Here is a 24366-nt window from a genome sequence, read left to right on the forward strand (position 1 = left end):
ACAGAAAGTTCAAGGGCATTCAGGGACATTCGTCCATTACCTCCTCTAACCCTCCTGGAGAATTGGTCACTTTCCATTGAGAGTGAATAAAACACAACAAAGGTAATTTCGGTGTTAGGGAAAGAGATATCCACTCCATGTGCCACGGTAGTCATTCAGGTACTATTGTTGTATAAAAGAGGCTGAGGATGCATCCCAAATGGCTCCCTATTCCCTAAATAGTGCGTTACTATTGAGCCTGTGAGTCCTTGGTTGCTGGTCAAAACTGGTACACTTTAAAAAGAATAGGGTGGTATTTGGGACTCAAACAGAGAGAGCACACTGTAACAGCCGTGGTTCTCTCTCAGCGCAGCTATTAGACCTGTAGCAGTGGGTGGCCTGATCTCTCACAAGCCTTTTCCTTACTGCTGGAATCAATCTCTTCCCATTAGAGAAAGGTACACAGCCCATGTGGGAACTGCTTGTTGCTTTTAATTTGCGAACCGCTGAGTGAATGTTTTCCCTTCCCCGCCAAGGTCTTTGTCAACTTCCTTTCTCATCTGAGTTCTGTGGCTGTAAGCCTGTTACCTCTTGGCTGTCTGCGATGACCGTCCACACGCGCACACACACACACACACACACACACACACACACACACACACACACACACACACACACACACACACACACACACACACACACACACACACACACACACACACACACACACACACACACACACACACACACACACACACACACACACACACACACACACACACACACACATCCACCCTCTTGTCCCCTTCTCTCTGCCCCTGACAATATGACGTGCTGGTGCTCTTTTAATTTGCCAGGGAGGGAGATCTTATTAAGAGCATATAATTACCCCTGGGGTTCTCTGGCATCTCCTTGATTAAGGGGTAGGCAGCATTTGTTTTTTTCTCACCAAAATAACAACACAGTGTGGTCAAAGACTTAGTTGTAGTCACGATCTGGTTACCTATAACTACAAAAATAGTTATTTTTTAGCATTTTTAGATATAATAATAATAATAATAATAATAATTTGTTCTTAACTGTCTTGCCTGGTTATATAAATGTTAAATAAAATTAGTAATACCCACATATATTTTTGTATTTATTTTATTTCACCTTTCTTTAACCAGATAGGCTAGTTGAGAACAAGTTCTAATTTACAACTGCTACCTGGCCAAGATAAAGCAAACACATACAACAACAAAGAGTTACACATGGAATAAACAAACATACAGTCAATAATATAGTAGAAAAAAAGTCTATATACATTGTGTGCAAATGAGGAAAGATAAGTAAGGTAAGGCAATAAATAGGCCATGGTGGCAAGGTAATTACAATATAGCAATTAAACACTGGAATGGTAGATGTGCAGAAGATGAATGTGCAAGTAGAGATACTGGGGTGTCATGTTTTGTCTTAGATTGTCTTGTGCTATTCGTTTCCCTCTGCTGGTCTTATTAGGAGCAGGCTCCCATAAATCAATCATTTAAACCTGTTATCCTTTTCCCAGTCCCTATGGGGATCCTTGTCTATTATTCACCGTGCTGTGTCTAGTATTGGATGGGCTCAGATTTACAGATGGTTCAACTTACCTGCAGTGATCAGTCTGTGCAGTGTATTATCTCTGACTTTACTGGCTGTTTTGCTCTTTTGGGTCCTCATTCACCTGCTGGGGTGCAGGATAAATAAATAAATACAGTATGGGGATGAAAGATCTCTGAGCTGCTCTTACAGCTGGTGCCTAAAGCTAGTGAGGGAGATATGTGTCTCCAGTTTCAGTGATTTTTGCAGTTCGCCAACGAGAGCGTGCAGGTCGCAGTGGTGGGTAGTATATGGGGCTTTGGTGACAAAGCGGATGGCACTGTGATAGACTGCATCCAATTTGTGTGTTGGAGGCTATCTTGTAAAGGACATCGCCGAAGCCTAGGATCGGTAGGATGGTCAGTTTTACGAGGGTATGTTTGGCAGCATGAGTGAAGGATGCATTGTTGCGAAATAGGAAGCCGCTTCTAGAACTAATTTTGGATTGAAGATGTTTAATGTGAGTCTGGAAGAAGAGTTTGCAGTCTAACCAGACACTTAGAATATGTGGACAACTACAAATCCTAAGTCAGAACCATCACACCAAGAGTAGTGAGGCTGGACGGGCGAGCAGGTGCAGGCAGCAATCAGTTGAAGAATGCATTTAGTTTAACTTGCATTTAAGAGCAGTCGGAGGCCAAGGAAGGAGAGTTGTATGGCATTGAAGCTCGTCTGGAGGTTAGATAACATAGTGTCCAAAGAAGGGCCAGAAGTATACAGAATGGTGTCATCAGAGAATCACCAGCAGCAAGAGTGACATCATTAATGTATACAGAGAAAAGAGTAGGCCAGAGAATTGAACCCTGTGGTACCCCCATAGAGACTGCCAGAGGTCCGGACAACGGGGCCTCTGATTTGACACACTGAACTCTATCAGAGAAGTAGTTGGTGAACCAGGCGAGGCAATCATTTGAGAAACCAAGGCTGTTGAGTCTGCCAATAAGAATGTGTTGATTGACAGAGTCAAAAGCCTTGGCCTTGGCCAGGTCGATGAATAAGGCTGCACAGTATTGTCTCATCAATGGCGGTTATGATATCGTTTAGGACCTTGAGCGTGGCTGAGGAGCACCCATGACCAGCTCTGAAACCAGACTGCATAGTGGAGAAGGTACGGTGGGATTCGAAATGGTCGTTAATCTGTTTGTTAACTTGGCTTTCGAAGACCTTGGAAAGGCAGGGTAGAATAGATATAGATCTGTAGCAGTTTGAGTCTAGAGTGTCTCCCCCTTTGAAGAGGGGGATGACCGCGGCTGCTTTCCAAGATAATTTTAGAAAGGGAGGGTCCAGATTGTCTAGCACGGCTGATTTGGAGGGGTCCAGATTTTGCCGCTCTTTCAGAACATCAGCTATCTGGATTTGGGTGAAGTAGAAATGGGGGACACTTGGGCGAGTTCCTGCACCCCGCAGGGCTGTTGACCGGGGTAGGTGGAATGCATGGCCAGCCGTAGAAAAATGTTTATTGAAATTCTCAATTATAGTCGATTTATCGGCGATGACAGTGTTTCCGAGCCTCAGAGCACTGGGCAACTGGGAGGAGGTGCTCTTATTCTCCATGGGCTTTACAGTGTCCCATAACCTTTTTGAGTTTGTGCTACAAGATGCAAATTTTGCTTGAAAAAGCTAGCCTTAGCTTTCCTAACTGCCTGTGTATTGATTCCTAACGTCCCTGAAAAGTTGCATATCATGGGGGCTATTCGATGCTAATGAAGAACGCCACAGGATGTTTTTGTCCTGGTCAAGGTCAGTCAGGTCTGCAGAGAACCAAGGGCTATGTCTGTTCCTGGTTCTACATTTTTTGCACGGGGCATGCTTATTTAAGATGGTGAGGTAGGCATTTTTAAAGAATAACCAGGCATCCTCTACTGACGGAATGAGGTCAATATCCTTCCAGGATACCCAGGCCAGGTCAATTAGAAAGGCCTGCTTGCTGAAGTGTTTTAGGGAGCGTTTGACAGTGATGAGGGATGGTCGTTTGACCGCAGACCCATTACGGATGCAGGCAATGAGACAGTTATCGCTAAGATCTTGGTTGAAAACAGCAGAGGTGTATTTGGAGGGCAAGTTGGTTAGGATGATATCTATGAGGGTGCCCGTGTTTACAGTTTTGGGGTTGTACCTGGTAGGTTCATTAATAATTTATGTGAGATTGAGGGCATCAAGCTTAGATTGTAGGATGTCCAGGGTGGTAAGCATGTCCCTGTTTAGGTCACCTAGCAGCACGAGCACTGAAGATAGATGGGGGGCAATCAGTTCACATATGGTGTCCAGAGCACAGCTGGGGCAGAGGGTGGTCTATAGCAAGCGACAATGGTGAGATTCTTGTTTCTGGAAAGGTGGATTTTTAAAAGTAGAAGCTTGAATTGTTTGGGTACAGACCTGGATAGTAAGACATAACTCTGCAGGCTATCTCTGCTGTAGATTGCAACACCGCCCCCTTTGGCAGCTCTATCTTGTCGGAAAATGTTATACTTAGGGATGGACATTTCAGGGGTTTTGGTGGTCCTCCTAAGCCAGGATTCAGACACGGCTAGGACATAGTGTAGTAATACCCACATAGCGCAGTAATACCCACAAGGACAGGGTTCTGAATCTTTTTTGGCACAAAAAAATAAGAAGCTAGCTTTGATGATTATGGGAACCATGCCCATGTCTACTGTGTGGTGACAGAATTTGGGGTGAGCAGTTGTAATTTCTCCAGGTTTATGCTCTGTTCTGTGTGGTACTGTGATGTTATGCATTTAATAGACACCTGTTATGTCTGCACCAAAACATAAGGCCATTTTGTTCTGGAACTGTTGCTTCTAATATTACACTATTAAACTTTAAATGAGTCTCTGCCTAAATCTTTGCATTGAGTTTTCCAAAACAACTATATGCATTGCTCATTTCACCCCGGAGGACTTCAATGGCTTAGTATAACCAATGGAAGGCAGGATTCGGAACGAGACTTTGACTTAAACCAGGTGTTGTGCCGAGCATTGGATTAGCTGCCTCTCCCTCAGCCGGTTAAATGGTCTTTCCCTCTGAAGGTCTCTCCTTTTCTCTCCTTTGACTTTGGTAACTAACTCAGCTGTCAATTGGTAAGTCTCTGCTCGCTCCACTTTATATCTGCTGTCTTTTTGTTGTTGTTGTGTTCTGTGATTTCCTGCCAGTGCTAGACTAGTTGTTTTCTGGCTAACTACTTAGCTATGTCAACCGTGTGTTGGGTGGTTAGCTAAGATAGATTGTTGTTTTAGTCTGCTAGCTAGCCTAGCCAGCTAACTTTAGCTGGCTGGCTGGCTTGCTGGCTAAGATAACGGGTTAGATGGTGTTATGTATTTCCAAACGTTTGGTTTACTTTAATGTAGGCGTAAATTAGGTGTTGATAGCAACTGGCTGACTCACACAGTGCTAACATAACATTAGCAGGCTGGTAAGGACAGTGTTATCAGACTAGTAGGGCTAATGTTAGTAGCAACCTGGCAAAGCTGATTTGTAACAATACATTCATAACACAGGAGGTTGGTGGCACCTTAATTTGAGAGGACGGGCTCGTGGTAATGGCTGGAGTGGAATCAGTGGAATGGTATCAAATACATTAAACACATGGTTTCCATGTTTTTGATCCCATTCCATTGCTCTGTTCTGTCCATTATTATGAGCCATCCTTCCCTCAACAGCCTCCACTGATTCATAAGTATTTGCTTGTAAGTTGGCAGAACATTTAAATGAAACCACCAGTCATGAGTGGAAACAATTTGGTTTAATTTGAAGTTATACATTGGAAGTTTATTTCTGTTGGAGTTTACACTATAGGGAATAGGCTGGTCCTCCATATTATGCCACAACCACCAAAAAAAAATTCCGCCATGACTTCGGCATTCTTCGGAATTCTGATCAGTTTTATGTAATAACTCAAAAAATAGAAAAGTGAGGTGTAACTTTGCATTGGGACTTTTATACGTGTTTGGGAACCCTGGTCTGAGGGACCTGTCAGCCCTAAAAGAAATTCAGGAGAGAGGTCACATCTGCTTGCAGTAACACAGAGATCAGCAGACATAGAAATATAATTATAGAATGTACATTCGCATTCAGTCAATGTTCTCTGATTCCATAATTCTATATTCATTATCAGGGAATTCTCTCTGTCTGTCAGGATGGAGCATCGCTGGGCTGGCTCATGGTGCACTTTACATGTAAACAGCACCATGAGAGCTGCTGCTTAAAGATGGGGCCATGTGGTGGCAGGTGCGTTTCTCTGCCAGACACATCCCTCTCTCTCCTCTCTCTCACACACACACACACACACACACACACACACACACACACACACACACACACACACACACACACACACACACACACACACACACACACACACACACACACACACACACACACACACACACACACACACACACACACACACACACACACACAACCAGTGTAGGAGCCCGCTTTCAGGGCACTCCACCAATTCAGGGGAGATGTTGCCGACTGTGCTGACTTGTAGTCCTGCATGTTCCTGTGTCAGACAGTCAGAGTGAGCTAGAGAGGGTAGCAGAATAGGTAATTAAGGAGTGGTAGACATCAGGGAGGGTGAGTAATACACACAGTCATCACTATGTCTGCCCCTGAGGTCTGACAAAGAACATAAACTCTGCTTCATACATCTTCTTTATACATGTTCCATGGCTGTACAAATGCCTACTTACTCACTATGTCCCTCAATGCCTAGTTATACTGTAAAAAACATGTTTTTACAGTAACTTACTGGTATCCAGTTACCTGTAAATTACTGTAAAAAGGTACAGTACAGTATGTACTGGTAAACTTTGGTTTATCAATACATTACTGGAAATGAAGCATTAGAGCCATAGCTGTTCATTTTCCAACGCTGAAAAGTTTCATTGGTATATGGATTAACACTGTAAGAACGTACATTTGTTTTGGGCACAACACTGCTTAGTGTTGTTTTCAAATCTGAACAATGCTAAAATGTTATCTGTCTAAACTGTGAAGTGTAAAATAAATCTACACTTTAAAAACTATTGATTTAACACTTTTTAAGTGGGACCTATATATACAGTGCCTTCGGGAAAAAATTCAGATCAATTGACTTTTTCCACGTTTTGTTACCTTAATGCCTTATTCTAAAATGTATTAAATAAATACAAATTCTCAGCAATCAACACCCCATAATTACAAAGTGAATACAGGTTTTCAGAAACTTAGAAAATGTCAAATTTAAAAACAGAAATACCTTATTTACATAAGTGTTCAGATCCTTTGCTATGAGACTCGAAATTGAGCTCAGGTGCATCTTGTTTCCATTGATCATCCTTTAGATGATTCAACGACCTGAGTCCACCTGTGGTGAATTCAGTTGATTTGACATGATTTGGAAAGGCACACACCTGTCTACATGAGGTCGAAGGAATTGACCATAAAGTTCCGAGACAGGATTGTGTAGTGGCACAGATCTGGGGAAGGGTACCAAAAATAACACCAATAACACAGTGGCCTCCATTATTCTTAAATGTAAGAAGTTTGGAACCACCAAGACTCTTCCTGCAGCTGGCCGTACGGCCAAACTGAGCAATCGGTGGGGAGAAGGGCCTTGGTCAGGGAGGTGACCAAGAACCCGATGGTCACTCTGTCAGAGCTCTAGAGTTCCTCTGTGGAGACAGGAGAACCTTCCAGAAGGACAACAATCTCTGCAGCACTCCACCAATCAGACCCGATGGATGCCACTCCTCAGTAAAAGGAAGCCCGCTTGGAATTTGCCAAAAGACACCTAAAGACTCTCAGACCATGAGAAACAAGATTCTCTGGTCTGACGAAACCAAGATTGAACTCTTTGGCATGAATGCCAAGCGTCATGTCTGGAGAACCTGGCACCATCCCTACAGTGAAGCATGTTGGTGACAGCATCATGCTGTGGGGATGTTTTTCAGCTGCAGGGACTGGGAGACTAGTCAGGATTGAGGCAAAGATGAACAGAGCTTTGCTCAGAGAGATCCTTGAAGAAAACCTGCTCCAGAGCGCTCAGGGCCTCAGACGGAGGCAAAGGTTCTCCTTCCAACAGGACAACGACCCTAAGCACACAGCCAAGACAAGGCAGGAGTGGCTTCAGGACAAGTCTCTGAATGTCTTTGAGTTGCCCAGCCAGTGCCTGGACTTGAACTTGAGAGGATCGGCAGAGAAGAATTTGAGAAACTCCCCAAATACAGGTGTGCCCAGTTTGTAGTGTCATATCATAGAAGACTTGGTGCTGTAATTGCTGCCAAAGATGTTTCAAAAAAGTGTCTAAAAACCTATGTAAATGTGACATTTCAGCAAACATGTCTAAATACCTGTTTTTGCTTTGTCATTATGGGTATTGTGTGCAGATTGACGAGGGGGAAAAACTATTGAATCAATTTTAGAATAAGGCTGTAACGTAACAAAATTTGGAAAAAGTCAAGGGGTCTGAACACTTTCCGAAGACACTGTACACTAGGAAAGTTTTTATTTTAACTCACTGTGTGCTGAATCCCAATAATGATTTTGTACTGTGTACCTGTAGCTCTGTGTGTCTCTACCACTCTCCACTTCAAACCTCCGTCCACATCCCTCCTATCTCCCCATCCTCTTGTCCCCCCCGGGCCTGTCTTCATCTGGGCTGATTGTGTTTCTGTGTGCTCTTGACGAAACAGGCTGGTGCATTACAAGAGGAATGTGTGGCTTGTAACCTGTGCCAAACACCTTGTCACAGCAGCATTGTAGAGAACAATAGTCTCAGTGTGGAGAGGCTCTCTCTGCTCCTCTCTCGCAGCATGCCCTGAGCATCACATGTCTCAACCGCCAGCCATTACACTGAGGTCAGACTCTGGCTGTGTCTGAAATGGCATCCTTTTCCTTTATAGTGCATTTAGTTTGATCAGAAAAAGTAGTACACAATCTAGTGAATATGGTACCATTTCAAACAAAGCTTCTCTCTCTCAGAGAGACCAACCAACCAGGCCTCACCTGACTATGGGTCAGGGTGCAGTGACAAGGGTGGAATTGTCTGGTAGTTTGGGAAGTGTTGCTGATGTGTCATGTTCAGGATGGCAAAGTAGTATCTGTATGACAATGATCCATCACTGTAGCTAAGTTATGTGTAGTCACAGACAGTAGAAGTGGACTGGGTGTTCTATTGCAGTCCAGGACTGTTCTACACTATACATTTATGCTGCTCTTATACTAACATTAACCCATTCCATTAAATATTGTTTACCATATTAGCAAGAAAGTAGCAAACCTACACAAGCTACTGGGGAATCCACACCCGCCTACTTTTCTTTTTCTTCCACCTCAGTATTCGGACACCGCTCTGGTCTGGTGGAAGTGTCGCCGCCGTGTCGGCTCTCCACAGCTGACTGGCCGGTGCTCAGCAGGGTACCATCCATGAAGGGGTCTCCCCCTTCCCTGGAGAACGAAGCTGTTCTCGACCCAGCCAACCAACCATGGAGATGCGTCACTCGCCGTGGAAGTTGAAGTAAGCGTCCTCTGGCAACGGGGGTCTCCTTGGAGATGTTGAGCCCGACCTGACACAGACCAGAAACGGCTTTTCCGCCCTGGATCCAGAGGTTCCAGCGCCTTCTTCCTCTGGGGCTTCTTATTCAAGATCGGATCCGGAAGTACCTACGTCTTCGTCCTCTGTCCTGTCTCCCTCTCCAGTGGCTTCTACCTTGGGTTCAGATCCTCGGAGCTTCCAACCTCATCATTCCGTGAGGCTGCCATTTAACATCGCCAGCTGTCATCATAGGCAGCTCTATGGTGAGAAACATCTTAGTTCACAAGGCAAAAAGTACAGGATATCACAAGGCTGCCACTGACTGTTCTATGACAGATGCCGGGAGCTGACACTTTCGTAGTCCATATGAGGTCAAACGACATCATGAGGGCTAGTTTCGGAACATCTGCAAGTGTATTTTAAAGAACTAATTTTAGCATTAAAAGACTCCAAAAAAACGACCAATCATTTCAGGTCCAGTACCATCGTTGGACCGTGGGTGTGAAAGATTCAGCAGGCTACTGGCATTAAACATCTGGCTAAAATATTATTGTGGCTCTGCTGGAGTCACTTGTATACAAGTAGATAACTTTGACACCTTCTGGAAACAGAAGATACTCTACAGGAATGACAGAGTCCATCCAAATCCTCTTGGCTCCTGCATTTCAAGGCAGCGTTGAAACAATGACTTATCAATGACCCAAGTGTCATGCAGGTGAAAGAGGACCCAAAAGCGACTTAACAGAAACAGAGTTTATTTAAGTCCAAACAGGGAATAACAGAAATCCTCTAGTCTGTAGAGGGGAATAACTGGAGAAGCGGCCACAGACTGCAGGTCGCTTCGGGTAGGCGCAGGCCGTAGTTGACAGAGACACCTGCTCGCACGCAGCATCTGATGAAGGCAAAAAACACGACAGGACAGGGCGATACACAATCACAGCAAAAACACGACAGGACAGGGCGAAACGCAATCACAGCATGGTGAATACTAAACAAGGAACCGACGGGACAGGAACGGAACACAAAGGAATAAATAGGGACTCTAATCAGGGGAAAGGATCGGGAACAGGTGTGGGAAGACTAAATGATGATTAGGGGAATAGGAACAGCTGGGAGCAGGAACGGAACGATAGAGAGAAGAGAGAGCGAGAGAGTGAGAGAGGAGGGGGAGAGAGAGGGATAGAAGGAGGGAAAGAACCAAATAAGACCAGCAGAGGGAAACGAATAGAATGGGGAGCACAGGGACAAGACATGATAATAAATGACAAACATGACAGTACCCCCACTCACCGAGCGCCTCCTGGCGCACTCGAGGAGGAATCCTGGCGGCAACGGAGGAAATCATCGATGAGTGAACGGTCCAGCACGTCCCGAGACGGAACCCAACTCCTCTCCTCAGGACCGTAACCCTCCCAATCCACTAAGTCCACAGTGAGCCCCGTCCCCGAGAACGCATGTCCATGATCTTATGTACCTTGTAAATAGGTGCGCTTCGACAAGGACGGGAGGGGGGAGGGAAGACGAACGGGGTGCGAAGAAAGGGCTTAACACAGGAGACATGGAAGACAGGATGGACGTTTACGAAGATGTCGCGGAAGAAGCAGTCGCACAGCGACAGGATTGACGACCTGGGAGACACGGAACGGACCAATGAACCGCGGAGTCAACTTACGAGAAGCTGTCGTAAGAGGAAGGTTGCGAGTGGAAAGCCACACTCTCTGGCCGCAACAATACCTTGGACTCTTAATCCTGCGTTTATTGGCGGCTCTCACCGTCTGTGCCCTGTAACGGCAAAGTGCAGACCTCACCCTCCTCCAGGTGCGCTCACAACGTTGGACAAACGCTTGAGCGGAGGGAACGCTTGACTCGGCAAGCTGGGATGAGAACAGAGGAGGCTGGTAACCCAGACTACTCTGAAACGGAGATAACCCGGTAGCAGACGAAGGCTGGCTCATTGTGAGCGTATTCTGCCCAGGGGAGCTGTTCTGCCCAAGACGCAGGGTTTCTGAAAGAAAGGCTGCGTAGTATGCGACCAATCGTCTGATTGGCCCTCTCTGCTTGACCGTTAGACTGGGGATGAAACCCGGAAGAGAGACTGACGGACGCACCAATCAAACGACAGAACTCCCTCCAAAACTGTGACGTGAATTGCGGGCCTCTGTCTGAAACGGCGTCTAACGGGAGGCCATGAATTCTGAATACATTCTCAATAATGATTTGTGCCGTCTCCTTAGCGGAAGGAAGTTTAGCGAGGGGAATGAAATGTGCCGCCTTAGAGAACCTATCGACAACCGTCAGAATCACAGTCTTCCCCGCAGACAAAGGCAGACCGGTAATGAAGTCTAAGGCAATGTGAGACCATGGTCGAGAAGGAATGGGGAGCGGTCTGAGACGACCGGCAGGAGGAGAGTTACCCGACTTAGTCTGCGCGCAGTCCGAACAAGCAGCCACGAAACGGCGCGTGTCACGCTCCTGAGTCGGCCACCAAAAGCGCTGGCGAATAGACGCAAGAGTGCCTCGAACACCGGGATGACCAGCTAACTTGGCAGAGTGAGCCCACTGAAGAACAGCCAGACGAGTGGAAACAGGAACGAAAAGGAGGTTACTAGGACAAGCGCGCGGCGACGCAGTGTGCGTGAGTGCTTGCTTAACCTGTCTTTCAATTCCCCAGACTGTTAACCCGACAACACGCCCATAAGGAAGAATCCCCTCGGGATCAGTAGAAGCCACAGAAGAACTAAACAGACGGGATAAGGCATCAGGCTTGGTGTTCTTGCTACCGGACGGTAAGAAATCACAAACTAAAAACGAGCGAAAAACAACGCCCAACGAGCTTGACGGGCATTAAGTCGTTTGGCAGAACGGATGTACTCAAGGTTCTTATGGTCTGTCCAAACGACAAAAGGAACGGTCAAATTCTCCAACCACTGTCGCCATTCGCCTAGGGCTAAGCGGATGGCGAGCAGTTCACGGTTACCCACATCATAGTTGCGCTCAGATGGCGACAGGCGATGAGAAAAATAAGCGCAAGGATGAACCTTATCGTCAGACTGGAAGCGCTGGGATAGAATGGCTCCCACGCCTACCTCTGAAGCGTCAACCTCGACAATGAATTGTCTAGTGACGTCAGGAGTAACGAGGATAGGAGCGGACGTAAAACGTCTTTTCTTTTAGAAGATCAAAAGCTCCCTGGGCGGAACCGGACCACTTAAAACACGTCTTGACAGAAGTAAGAGCTGTGAGAGGGGCAGCAACTTGACCGAAATTACGAATGAAACGCCGATAGAAATTAGGGAAACCTAAAAAGCGCTGCAACTCGACACGTGACCTTGGAACGGGCCAATCACTGACAGCTTGGACCTTAGCGGAATCCATCTGAATGCCTTCAGCGGAAATAACGGAACCGAGAAAAGTAACGGAGGAGACATGAAAAGAGCACTTCTCAGCCTTTACGTAGAGACAATTCTCTAAAAGGCGCTGTAGAACACGTCGAACGTGCTGAACATGAATCTCGAGTGACGGAGAAAAAATCAGGATATCGTCAAGATAGACAAAAACAAAAATGTTCAGCATGTCTCTCAGAACATCATTAACTAATGCCTGAAAACAGCTGGCGCATTGGCGAGACCGAACGGCAGAACCCGGTACTCAAAATGCCCTAACGGAGTGTTAAACGCCGTTTTCCACTCGTCCCCCTCTCTGATGCGCACGAGATGGTAAGCGTTACAAGGTCCAACTTAGTAAAGCACCTGGCTCCCTGCAGAATCTCGAAGGCTGATGACAGGGGGAAGCGGATAACGATTCTTAACCGTTATGTCATTCAGCCCTCGATAATCCACGCAGGGGCGCAGAGTACCGTCCTTCTTCTTAACAAAAGAACCCCGCCCGGCCGGAGAAGAAGAAGGCACTATGGTACCGGCTTCAAGAGACACAGACAAATAATCCTCGAGAGCCTTACGTTCGGGAGCCGACAGAGAGTATAGTCTACCTCGAGGAGGAGTGGTCCCCGGAAGGAGATCAATACTACAATCATACGACCGGTGAGGAGGAAGGGAGTTGGCTCGGGACCGACTGAAGACCGTGCGCAGATCATGATATTCCTCCGGCACTCCTGTCAAATCGCCAGGTTCCTCCTGAGAAGTAGGGACAGAAGAAACGGGAGGGATGGCAGACATTAAACACTTCACATGACAAGAAACGTTCCAGGATAGGATAGAATTACTAGACCAATTAATAGAAGGATTATGACATACTAGCCAGGGATGACCCAAAACAACAGGTGTAAACGGTGAACGGAAAATCAAAAAAGAAATAGTCTCACTGTGGTTACCAGATACTGTGAGGGTTAAAGGTAGTGTCTCAAATCTGATACTGGGAAGATGACTACCATCTAAGGCGAACATGGGCGTAGGCTTCTCTAACTCTCTGAAAGGAATGTCATGTTTCCGAACCCATGCTTCGTCCATGAAACAACCCTCAGCCCCAGAGTCTATCAAGGCACTACATGTAGCACCGAACCGGTCCAGCGTAGGTGGACCGACAAAGTAGTACAGGACTTTGATGGAGAGACTTGAGTAGTTGCGCTCACCTGTAGCCTCCGCTTACAGATGAGCTCTGGCTTTACTGGACATGAATTAACAAAATGTCCAGCAACTCCGAATAGAGGCACAGGCGGTTGGTGATCCTCCGTTCCCTCTCCTTATTCGAGATGCGAATCCCTCCCAGCTGCATGGGCTCAGTCTCAAAGCCAGAGGAGGGAGATGGTTGCGATGCGGAGCAGGGAAACACCGTTGATGCGAGCTCTCTTCCACGAGCCCGGTGACGAAGATCTACCCGTCGTTCTATGCGGATGGCGAGAGCAATCAAAGAGTCCACATCTGAAGGAACCTCCCGGGAGAGAATCTCATCCTTAACCACTGCGTGGAGTCCCTCCAGAAAACGAGCGAGCAGCGCCGGCTCGTTCCACTCACTAGAGGCAGCAAGAGTGCGAAACTCAATAGAATAATCCGTTATGGACCGTTCACCTTGGCATAAGGAAGCCAGGGCCCTAGAAGCCTCCCCACCAAAAACTGAACGGTCAAAACCCGAATCATCTCCTCTTTAAAGTTCTGGAATTTGTTAGAGCAATCAGCCCTTGCCTCCCAGATAGCTGTGCCCCATTCTCGAGCCCGGCCAGTAAGGAGTGAAATGACGTAAGCAACCCGAGCTCTCTCTAGAGTATGTGTTGGGTTGGAGAGAGAACACAATCTCACACTGCGTGAGAAAGGAGCGGCACTCAGTGGGCTGCCCGGAGTAGCAAGGTGGGTTATTAACCCTAGGTTCTGGAGGCTCGGCAGGCCAGGAAGTAACAGGTGGCACGAGACGTAGACTCTGGAACTGTCCAGAGAGGTCGGAAACCTGAGCGGCCAGGTTCTCCACGGCATGGCGAGCAGCAGACAATTCCTGCTCGTGTCTGCCGAGCATGGCTCCTTGGATCTCGACGGCAGTGTAACGAGCGTCTGAAGTCGCTGGGTCCATTCCTTGGTCGGTTCCTTCTGTCATGCAGGTGAAAGAGGATCCAAAAGCGACTTAACAGAAACAGAGTTTATTTAAGTCCAAACAGGGAATAACAGAAATCCTCTAGTCTGTAGAGGGGAATAACTGGAGAAGCGGCCACAGACTGCAGGTCGCTTCGGGTAGGCGCAGGCCGTAGTTGACAGAGACACCTGCTCACACGCAGCATCTGATGAAGGCAAAAAACACGACAGGACAGGGCGATACACAATCACAGCAAAAACACGACAGGACAGGGCGAAACGCAATCACAGCATGGTGAATACTAAACAAGGAACCGACGGGACAGGAACGGAACACAAAGGAATAAATAGGGACTCTAATCAGGGGAAAGGATCGGGAACAGGTGTGGGAAGACTAAATGATGATTAGGGGAATAGGAACAGCTGGGAGCAGGAACGGAACGATAGAGAGAAGAGAGAGCGAGAGAGTGAGAGAGGGAGGGGGAGAGAGAGGGATAGAAGGAGGGAAAGAACCAAATAAGACCAGCAGAGGGAAACGAATAGAATGGGGAGCACAGGGACAAGACATGATAATAAATGACAAACATGACACCAAGACCAGCTCAGTTAATCCCTACCATTGTGACAATGAGTCGTCATAATGCTGCATCCATAATGCTGCATGTACATTATTCTAGGGGTGTTGGACACAATGTAAGTAGCTTAATTTATGTCCCCCTAATTTCGCTGAAAACCTCTGTTGTATGCATTAATCATGAGCCTATGAACCAGAGATACACTGTTTGCACTGAGGTGGTGTGCCATTGTAGGAAGGCCTCTCATCTCCAATACAAATAACATGAGCAAGTCTACTTCTGATAAGCTTCCCAGTAAAGCATTACAAACAATCAAGCAACCCAGAAGGTTCTTCAAATAGCCATATTAACATATGCAGCCTGAGAAACATGGTCCATGAAGTCAATAACTTGCTTGTAGCAGATGACATACATATTCTGAGTATCTCTGAAACTCACTAAGATAATACCTTTGATGATACAGAGGTAGCAATACATGGTTATTACATTTACAGAAAAGACAGAAATGCCAACGGGGGTGGTGTTGCGGTCTGTATAAAGAACCACGTACATATAAAGCTTAGAGACGATCAAATGTTAAATACTGTTGAAGTAATATGACTGCAGGTTCATCTGCCTCACCTAAAGCCCATTCTTGTGGGAAGCTGCTATAGACCACCAAGTGCTAACAGTCAGTATCTGGATAATATGTGTGAAATGCTTGATAACGTATGTGATATCAACAGAGAAGAATATTCTCTGGGTGATTTAAATATTGACTGGCTCTCATCAAGTTGTCCACTCAAGAAAATCTTCAAACTGTAAACAGTGCTTGCAACCTGAATCAGATTGTCAGTCAACCTACCAGATTATTGAATTAAATCATCAACACGTATTGATCACATGTTTACTAATCCTGCAGAAATTTGATTTAAAGCAGTATCCAAATCCATAGGATGTGGTGATCACGATATAATAGCCATAACTAGGAAAACTAAAGTTCCAAAGGCTGGGCCTAATATAGTGTAAGAGGTCATACAATACATTTTGTAGTGATTCACATGTTGATTATGTAAATAATATTTGCTGGTCTGTGGTGTGGTCTGTGGTGTGTAATGAGGAGCAATGCTGCACTTGACACATTTCTGAAATTGCCTATTCCAGTTACTAAATAAGCACGCACTCATTAAGAAAATGACTGTGAAAACTGTTGAATCCCCTTGGATTGATGAGGAATTGAAAGAGGGATGAGGAAAAATGTATGGCAAGTAAGTCTGGCAACTGATTGGCAAATGTATTGCAAATTGAAAAATCATGTGACTAAGCAAAATAACATTAAAATAAACTATAATATGAAACAAATATAAACTACACAAAGAATGATAGTAAAATTATTTAGAGCACCTTAAATGGAAAAAGCCAACTCGGCTCCATCATTCATTGAATCAGATGGCTCATTTATCATAAAACCCACTGATAATTGCCAACTACTTTAATGACTTTTTCATTGGCAAGATAAGCAAACTTAGAGATGACATGCCAGCAACAAATGCTGACACTACACATCCAAGTATATCAAACCAAATTATGAAAGACAAGAATTGTACTTTTGAATTCCGTAAAGTCAGTGTGGAAGAGGTGAAAGAATTATTGTTGTCCATCAACACTGACAATCCACCGGGGTCTGACAATCTGGATGGAAAATAACTGAGGATAATAGCGGACGATATTGCCACTCCTATTTTCCACACCTTCAAGTTAAGCCTACTAGAAAGTGTGTGCCCTCAGGCCTGGAGGGAAGCTAAAGTAATTCCGCTACCCAAGAATAGTAAAGCCCCCTTTGCTGGCTCAAATAGCCGACCAATCAGCCTATTACCAACCCTTAGTAAACTTCTGGGAAAAATGGTGTTTGACCAGATACAATGCAATTTCACAGGAAACAAATTGACAAAGAGACTTTCAGTACGCTTATAGGCAAGGACACTCAACAAGCACAGCATTTGCACAAATGACTGATGATTGACAATAAAATAAATTGATGATAAATTATTGTGGGGGCTGTCTTAGACTTCAGTACAACTTTTGACATTAACGATCATAGTCTGCTGCTGGAATAACGTACACTACCGTTCAAAAGTGTGGGGTCACTTAGAAATGTCCTTGTTTTTTAAAGAAAACCTTTTTTTTGTCCATTAAAATAACATTAAATTGATTCGAAATACAATGTAGACACTATCAATTTCTTGTTAGTGTTGTAAATGACTATTGTAGCTGGAAATGGCAGATGTCTTGCTCCCTCTGCTGTTTCCTGAGGTCCCCGATCATTTCCTTTGTTTTGTTGACGTTGAGTTGTTTTGCTGACACCACACTCTGAGTGCCCTCACCTCCTCCCTGTAGTCTGTCTCGTCGTTGTTGGTAATCAAGCCCGCTACTGTTGTGTCGTCTGCAAGCTTAATGATTGAGTTGGAGGCATGCATGGCCACGCAGTGATGGGTGAACAGGGAGTATAGGAGGGGGCTGAGCATGCACCCTTGTGGGTCCTCAGTGATGAGGATCAGCGAAGTGTAGATGTTGTTTCCTACAGACCGCAAAGTCGACAGTCAGTATTCCCTTAAGACCGCGACAGTAAAGGAACCTATGGGATTAGTTGCTGAAGCATGCGGGGCATGTGAATGACTTTTTTCTCTCCCAAGTATGGTATGGGAGCAGAGACAGAGATGATAAGACAGCAAGAATGGGATTTGACACCGTTTAAATAATTTGCAATGGCATTCTAAGAAGACTGCGTTACCCTCTTTCCTCCCTCTCCTCCATATTGATAAAGACCAGGGCACATCCCCAGCTCCCCTTGGGGTACTATTACAGTATGCCATCTCTTAGTGAGACACTGAAAAGACAAAGGCTTCCTCGGGGCGAATGGTTCCTCACAGAACCTCCAGGTGTCCTTGCCAGTCGACAATGAACTTCTTTCAAAGTGCGTATGGAGATGACAACTCATGGAGCTCCAGCTCTTATTGTGTGAGGGGGGAGAGAACAGGCAGTTCTTACCTAAGTCAGAGCCTCAGAGCCCAGGGAGGAGCAACAGTGATAGGCTACGGTAGGTGTTTCCCAGTGACAATCATCAAGACAGTCTGCCAAACTGCCAGCCAGCCAACTAACTCCTTTCATCAGTCCCCTGATTCATATGACAGTTGTTTCCCATAGCCAGCCAGCCCCTCCCCAGAGTCCTCAGGGTTCATGTGTCTCTTTCTCTCCATGGGATCCCACCTCCCTTTCACAGCCCGTCTCTCTATTAGAGAGTTTCCCAGTGTCTCTCTGAACTCTTCTTTACTCTTCTGAGCCAGACGTTTGCATCATTCATTGTGTGCATCCCAAATTAACCAAAAATGACCCATAGGTTTCTGGCCAAAGGTAGGGCACTATAAAGGAAATAGGGTGCCATTGGGGACACATTTATTGTCCTTTCACACTTGAGGTTTTCTGCTCTGATTCAGGGGGTTGGGTTAAATGCAGAAGACACATTAAATGGATTCAGTTGTCCAACTGACGAGGTATCCACTTTTCCTTCACTTTCCCATTCTGTTTCTTTGCAGGACTAATAGACAACCTCATCCTAAGAAATTACCCCCTCTTTACACTACCTGCTATTGACTTTCCCCTCTGTAGTACCTGGTATTGACAGAATCACAGTGTCACCATTGTTCACACTGCCTCAGGTTACTGTCAAACAAGGGTAACAACAGGTAGTGGCATGCGTCCCCAAATGGTACCCCATTCCCTTTATAGTGCACTACTTTTGACCGGGTACCACACAGTTCTGGCCAAAAGTACTGCACTACATAGGAGATAGGGTGTGATTTGGGACGCATATACTGTTGTCACATCCCCTTGCTCATCAATACGGGCTTGGCTGCTGTCTGTCACGGTTGCCGATGTCTTTTGCAATGTCACTTATCCATCAAGCGTTCAAGTTACTGTACTCTAGCTTGTCCCATTGAAGCCTGTTAATTACTGTAAAGGCAACAAACTTGGCAAAGGGGCAGGATTCGATTAACAATACTGTTTCAGAGTTGAGTTTTTATTTAAACAGCAAAACACAGCGAATTAAACAGGTTTCAATAAAAACATGAAGCTTGAGCCTCCCGAGTGGCGCAGCAGGCACTGCATCACAGTGCTAGAGGCATCAGTACAGATCCGGGTTTGGTTTGTAAGTCGCTCTGGATAAGAGCGTCTGCTAAATGACTTAAATGTAAATGTAAATGTGATCCCGGGCTGTGTCGCAGCTAGCCGCGACCAGGAGACCCGTGAGGCGGCGCACAATTGGCCCTGCGTCATCCGGGTAAGGGGAGGGCTTGACCGGCCAGAATGTCCTTATCCCATCGCGCTCTAGTGACTCCTTGTGGCGGGCCGGGCGCATGCACGCTGACCTCGGTTGCCAGCTGTACGGTGTTTCCTCCGACACATTGGTGAGGCTGGCTTCCGGATTAAGGGAGCAGTGTGTCAAGAAGCACTGTGGCTCGGCGGGGTCGTGTTTCGGAGGACACTTTGCTCTCAACCTTCGCCTCTCCCAAGTCCGTACGGGAGTTGCAGCGATGGGACAAGACTCTAACTTCCAATTGGATATCGTGAAAAAGGGGTAAAAAGTACAACAACAAAAAGTTTATGCCTGGTACTGATCCTTGTCCTGGTCCTGTCTTCACCAGTTAACTTACAGTATATAGTATAGATATCCTAAGCTTCTGCATCAGTTAATTCAAGGTCCTTCCAACTTATTTCCTTCAGAGCTTTCCTTTTCCAGAGTACCTGGAGATGGGGTGTAATTTTCTCTTTTCACACACAAGGGAGAAGCATGGAAAGTGATTTCAGGCATTGATTGTGTTATGTTTTTATGCAGAATTTGGCAGAGGCTGGCATTTGACCACACTTATCCTTCCAGATGATCATACCTGGGAAAGAAGGGGACCCTCTCTATCTGAAGGCAATTCATCCAGAGTGAAATTACGTCTCGCACTCCGGCTTCACTCTCCACAGATCCATGACGAGAAATTCCATAGGTGGATTAGTCATGCCTTGGCCTAGCGATATTTACATTGGGTGTTTTACAGTGTTTTAAAGGCAACCACCTCACTGCAGCTCAAGGCTGTGGGATGAACAGGTCAATCACAGAGGAGACCACAGACCATGACTGATTGGGTGGTCTCACATATCAAGATGTGAAGGAAAGAAGTCACAGGCTGTGTGTGTGCGTGTGCGCGCGTGTGTGCATGCGTGTGTGTGTGAGAGAGAAGGCATTTAATGGATGACTGGTGCCTTCGTTCAGTGTTTCTCAACTTTTTTATACCAGGGACGACCAGCAAGCTATGTTCACTCGTGTCAGGGTCCACTTACCTTAAAACTATCATTGTATTATATACAGTATATCATATACACTAACCACCACTCTCTCTCTGTGTCTCCAGAGGACCAGATTCCCCATGGGTTCCCCACCATAGATATGGGACCCCAGCTGAAAGTTGTAGAGCGGACCCGTACAGCCACCATGCTGTGTGCTGCCAGTGGCAACCCCGACCCAGAGATCTCCTGGTTCAAGGACTTCCTCCCTGTAGATATCAACAGCAGCAACGGAAGAATCAAACAGCTCCGCTCAGGTACAGAGTCTCCACATGGTCCCCACATACTGTACATGGTTATTTCTGAGAAACACACACACACACATACACAGTATTTTGCACCATGTCAAACACACCCAATAAAATCACTAAAATTCAATATATATTCCAACGCTGTGTTGAACAATGATGAGAATATACATTTATTTGTGTAGAATGTATTTTTAACATTTAAAATGTAATTGCAAATCACTCCTTAAAGTTGTGAATAAATGTTTTTCTACATTAATTTAACTGCATACAGCTTTGTAATTCCCCCAGTGGCTCCTGAAAGGGATTGCTGCTGCTGTTCTGTGCCTGTGGTGCCTTCAGTACCAGATGCAGGCAGCCATTCGTCTTAAAATTATAACCAACCACAAGGCTCAGTACAACTCAGAAAGGCCTGTTTCCAAGCACTTATTTCATCAGTAAGGCAGGCGCAGCAAAGCTGCCCGGCTGTGCACTTCATACCTTTGTACTATAGGCCTATATAGGCCTAGGCCCCTCCCTATACAGTCAGTTTTGAGGGGGAAACAGTTCACAGATATGTTGGAGTATGGGTCCCTACTCCCTAAACCCTTAGCATCAATACAACCTCCAAAAGCATTCCAGATAGGCATCAACTCTTGAACCCCAGCTCTGGCAGCATAGAATATAATATAGAAACAGAGGTATAATTGCAGTGTTTCACCTCTGGCTCCTATCCACCGACACAGAGAGAGGAAAGGCTGAGAGAAGCTGTAGGATATCTCTGGTCTGCATTGTAAATGGCACCGTATCCCCATATAGAGCTCTATAGGTCTCTGGTCAAAAGCAGTGCACTATAAAGGGATATAAAGAGAGTAGGATGCCATTTGGGATACAGGCTATGTGTAGCTTTGAAGCCTGTGGAAGCTGGAGGATTTCCCCAGGCAGGCTTCAGCTGCAGAGGCCTCAGGTGAAGACAGATCCTCCCGCCATGATGTATTATTAACATGACAGCACAGCAATTTTCTTCAATTTGGTTCATGGCGCTGGCTTGCCTTCCTCGTCACACATCGGCTGCATCCTAACTGTAACCTTATTCCCATCATAGTGCACTACTTTTGACCAGAGCCCTGGGTTCTGGTCAAAAGTAGGGCACTATGTAGGGAAAAGTGTACCATTTGGGATGCACAATAATCCCACTGCAGTCAAGCCCAAATGGGCATGTCTCTTTTTTCTCTTCTTGTTTAAGTGCTGCCCGTTCGCTAAATGTCTGTCAGAGGTCAACTTGACATTCAAGCAATTTATTTGTTCCAATACAATTCATTACGCGCTCGTGAGATTACATTTGCTCATAAATTAGTATCCCTATTATAGGACCTTTTATCCATCAAGGAATGCTAATAGCCAAAATTTTCCATTTGAGACCTTTGCACTCTGGTAGCAAATGAAAGACAAGTCAGTATGTGTCCTTTGCGTCAAATGAAGCTCAGAGCTCTATCCCCCGTCTACTAAGGTTGCATCCCAAATGGCATGCTATTCCCTACATAGGGTGACATTTGGGATGCAGACTTAAACATGTCATTGTCTCCCGGTAATTACCGATAGGCTTGTCCAAACCAGGAAGTCTGGCCCCTGACATCGATCAACACTGTTTACAATGCAGGCCACACAAAAAGCAAACAGACACTCATCCTGACACTCCTCCTCTGCTGTCCTGGGGATCTGATAGGGAGGTAGAGAGGTGTGGGAGAGGAGTAGGAGTGGAAGAGGAGGAGGATTAGTGTCTCTAGAAGTGGCTAAACCTCTATTCTTTCCGGTAAATACTCCTGGAGTAGCAGGTGCACCAGGCCACGGCTCTGTGTGTGGAGTAGTCACTCAAACTCTTCTGGGTCCTCCTGACTCACCAGGGTTGGATCCCAAATGTCACCTTTTCCGCTTTATAGTGCACCTCATTCCCTTTATAGTGCAATACTTTTGAAATGGGCTTTATTCAAATGTAGTACACTATATAGGAAATAGAGGGTCATTAGGGACACAGCCTAGGTGATTGGTGATTCTCTCCACTGCAGCCTGCTAGTAACATAATTAGCTGAGTTGTATTATGCCATCCTTGAATTATTATGAATATGTATATGGATAATGATGACATGATAAAATGTGTTAAATATATACGGTTATATTATGTCCTTGTGAAGGCAGAGCATGGACTAATTAAATCCACGGTAATAGGTTATTGTTGTGCATTAACCCCAATGTATTTCTTCAACATATAGGAAAATGAATACCTGCCTACTGTATCCAGGATATTGCGAAAACATAATAAAGTACTATTATTTTTCACAATTTACCTAGTACCTGCTACACTGAAATCTGTCATGGACAAAGCATGTGATATTCATACTGAACCAACCTGGGCTCAGTACATGGAGGCTGTATGTCTGTCCTGGCAGGTCTCAGCGTAGACCCAGTCCTCTTTAAGCTGCTGATGACCTCATCAACATGGGACACACAGCTTTTAGGGGGGCTCTCCGTCCTCTTTTCTCAACCCCTCTCCTCCACCTCTATTCTCCTGTTTAATGAGTGGATACTGGTTTGGATTTATTATCCAGATCGTGTGTATCTGTATAGTAACCAAACCGACTCCTCCAACGTTTGTCGCATATGACTAAATATGCCCAAATGACCCCGTACTAACAACTACAAGAATAATCAATGGAATCAAACAATATATTATTTATGCAGCTAATTAGTTAGAGGGTGGTCCACAAAAAAAAAAAGAATAACACTGCACCCACCTAAGACTTTCTCTCACAATGCAGCAGCAATATCACAACTTAGGCTATTGTATTCCAGGGCACAGGTTTCTTAGTATTACATCAGATACTGTTGTAGCCTGTGTTGGTGTTAACCTCGTTACGACAGGAAGCTAAACAGCCCAGATTAGTTAACCTGTCTAGAGTTAGTCCGTAGACCTTATCAGAATGTCTTAGGTAACAGCCAGAAACAGGCCTGTTTTGGGTGAACGGCGGATCACTATTCAAGGTTGATGTTGATGGCCAGGTGTTAACATGAACAAGCAGGTGGGGAGAATAAGTAGCTTTGCAATCATAGCAGACCCGCAGCTCAGTAGCACAAATAGCCAGGTGTACAGCATAAAAAATGATGGGGAGAAAACAAATATCCAGGTGTAGATAACATAAAGAGTCCGGATTATAGCACACAGCAGGCAAGTGCAGAGCAGAAGTAGAATCTTGCCCCTTAGTCGGGTTACCACTCTGTTACCACTCTGGGTACTCTCACCCAACACAACAAAACACAAAATTGTGTAATATCCAGAAATTTGAAAAGCAATTTGTTTTATAAACGTGTTGAGGGAGAAATAGCTTCTGGAAGTCAATACTCAAGTTCTTCTTCACTCTGCGGTTTCTTCTCTTTATTCTTTCTTTCATCTTTGTACTAATGCTTCTCTCTAATCTTATTTGCATTCAAATTACCTCTCCAGGTGGTACACCAATCAGAGGTAAGAATGCTGGGTACACAAAAAACTGTCCACTCACGTCATC

The 24366-nt window shown here is 45.4% G+C and overlaps 1 protein-coding gene across 15 annotated transcripts in view; it reads left to right on the forward strand.

Annotated features, from left to right (window-relative positions):
* The window catches only part of LOC124037908 (receptor-type tyrosine-protein phosphatase F-like), a 448750-nt gene that overhangs the window by 282977 nt on the left and 141407 nt on the right, over positions 1-24366 (forward strand). For 9 of the 15 annotated variants that reach the window (XM_046353139.1, XM_046353145.1, XM_046353141.1 and 6 more), the window contains exons 5-6: positions 20648-20836; positions 24306-24323. In XM_046353139.1, coding sequence (XP_046209095.1) covers positions 20648-20836; positions 24306-24323 — 207 coding nt within the window. The remainder of the gene's footprint in view (positions 1-20647; positions 20837-24305; positions 24324-24366) is intronic. The other 6 variants (XM_046353143.1, XM_046353144.1, XM_046353150.1 and 3 more) reach the window with 1 other exon arrangement.

Source organism: Oncorhynchus gorbuscha, linkage group LG06, assembly GCF_021184085.1.
Source record: "Oncorhynchus gorbuscha isolate QuinsamMale2020 ecotype Even-year linkage group LG06, OgorEven_v1.0, whole genome shotgun sequence".
Taxonomy (NCBI): Eukaryota; Metazoa; Chordata; class Actinopteri; order Salmoniformes; family Salmonidae; genus Oncorhynchus; species Oncorhynchus gorbuscha.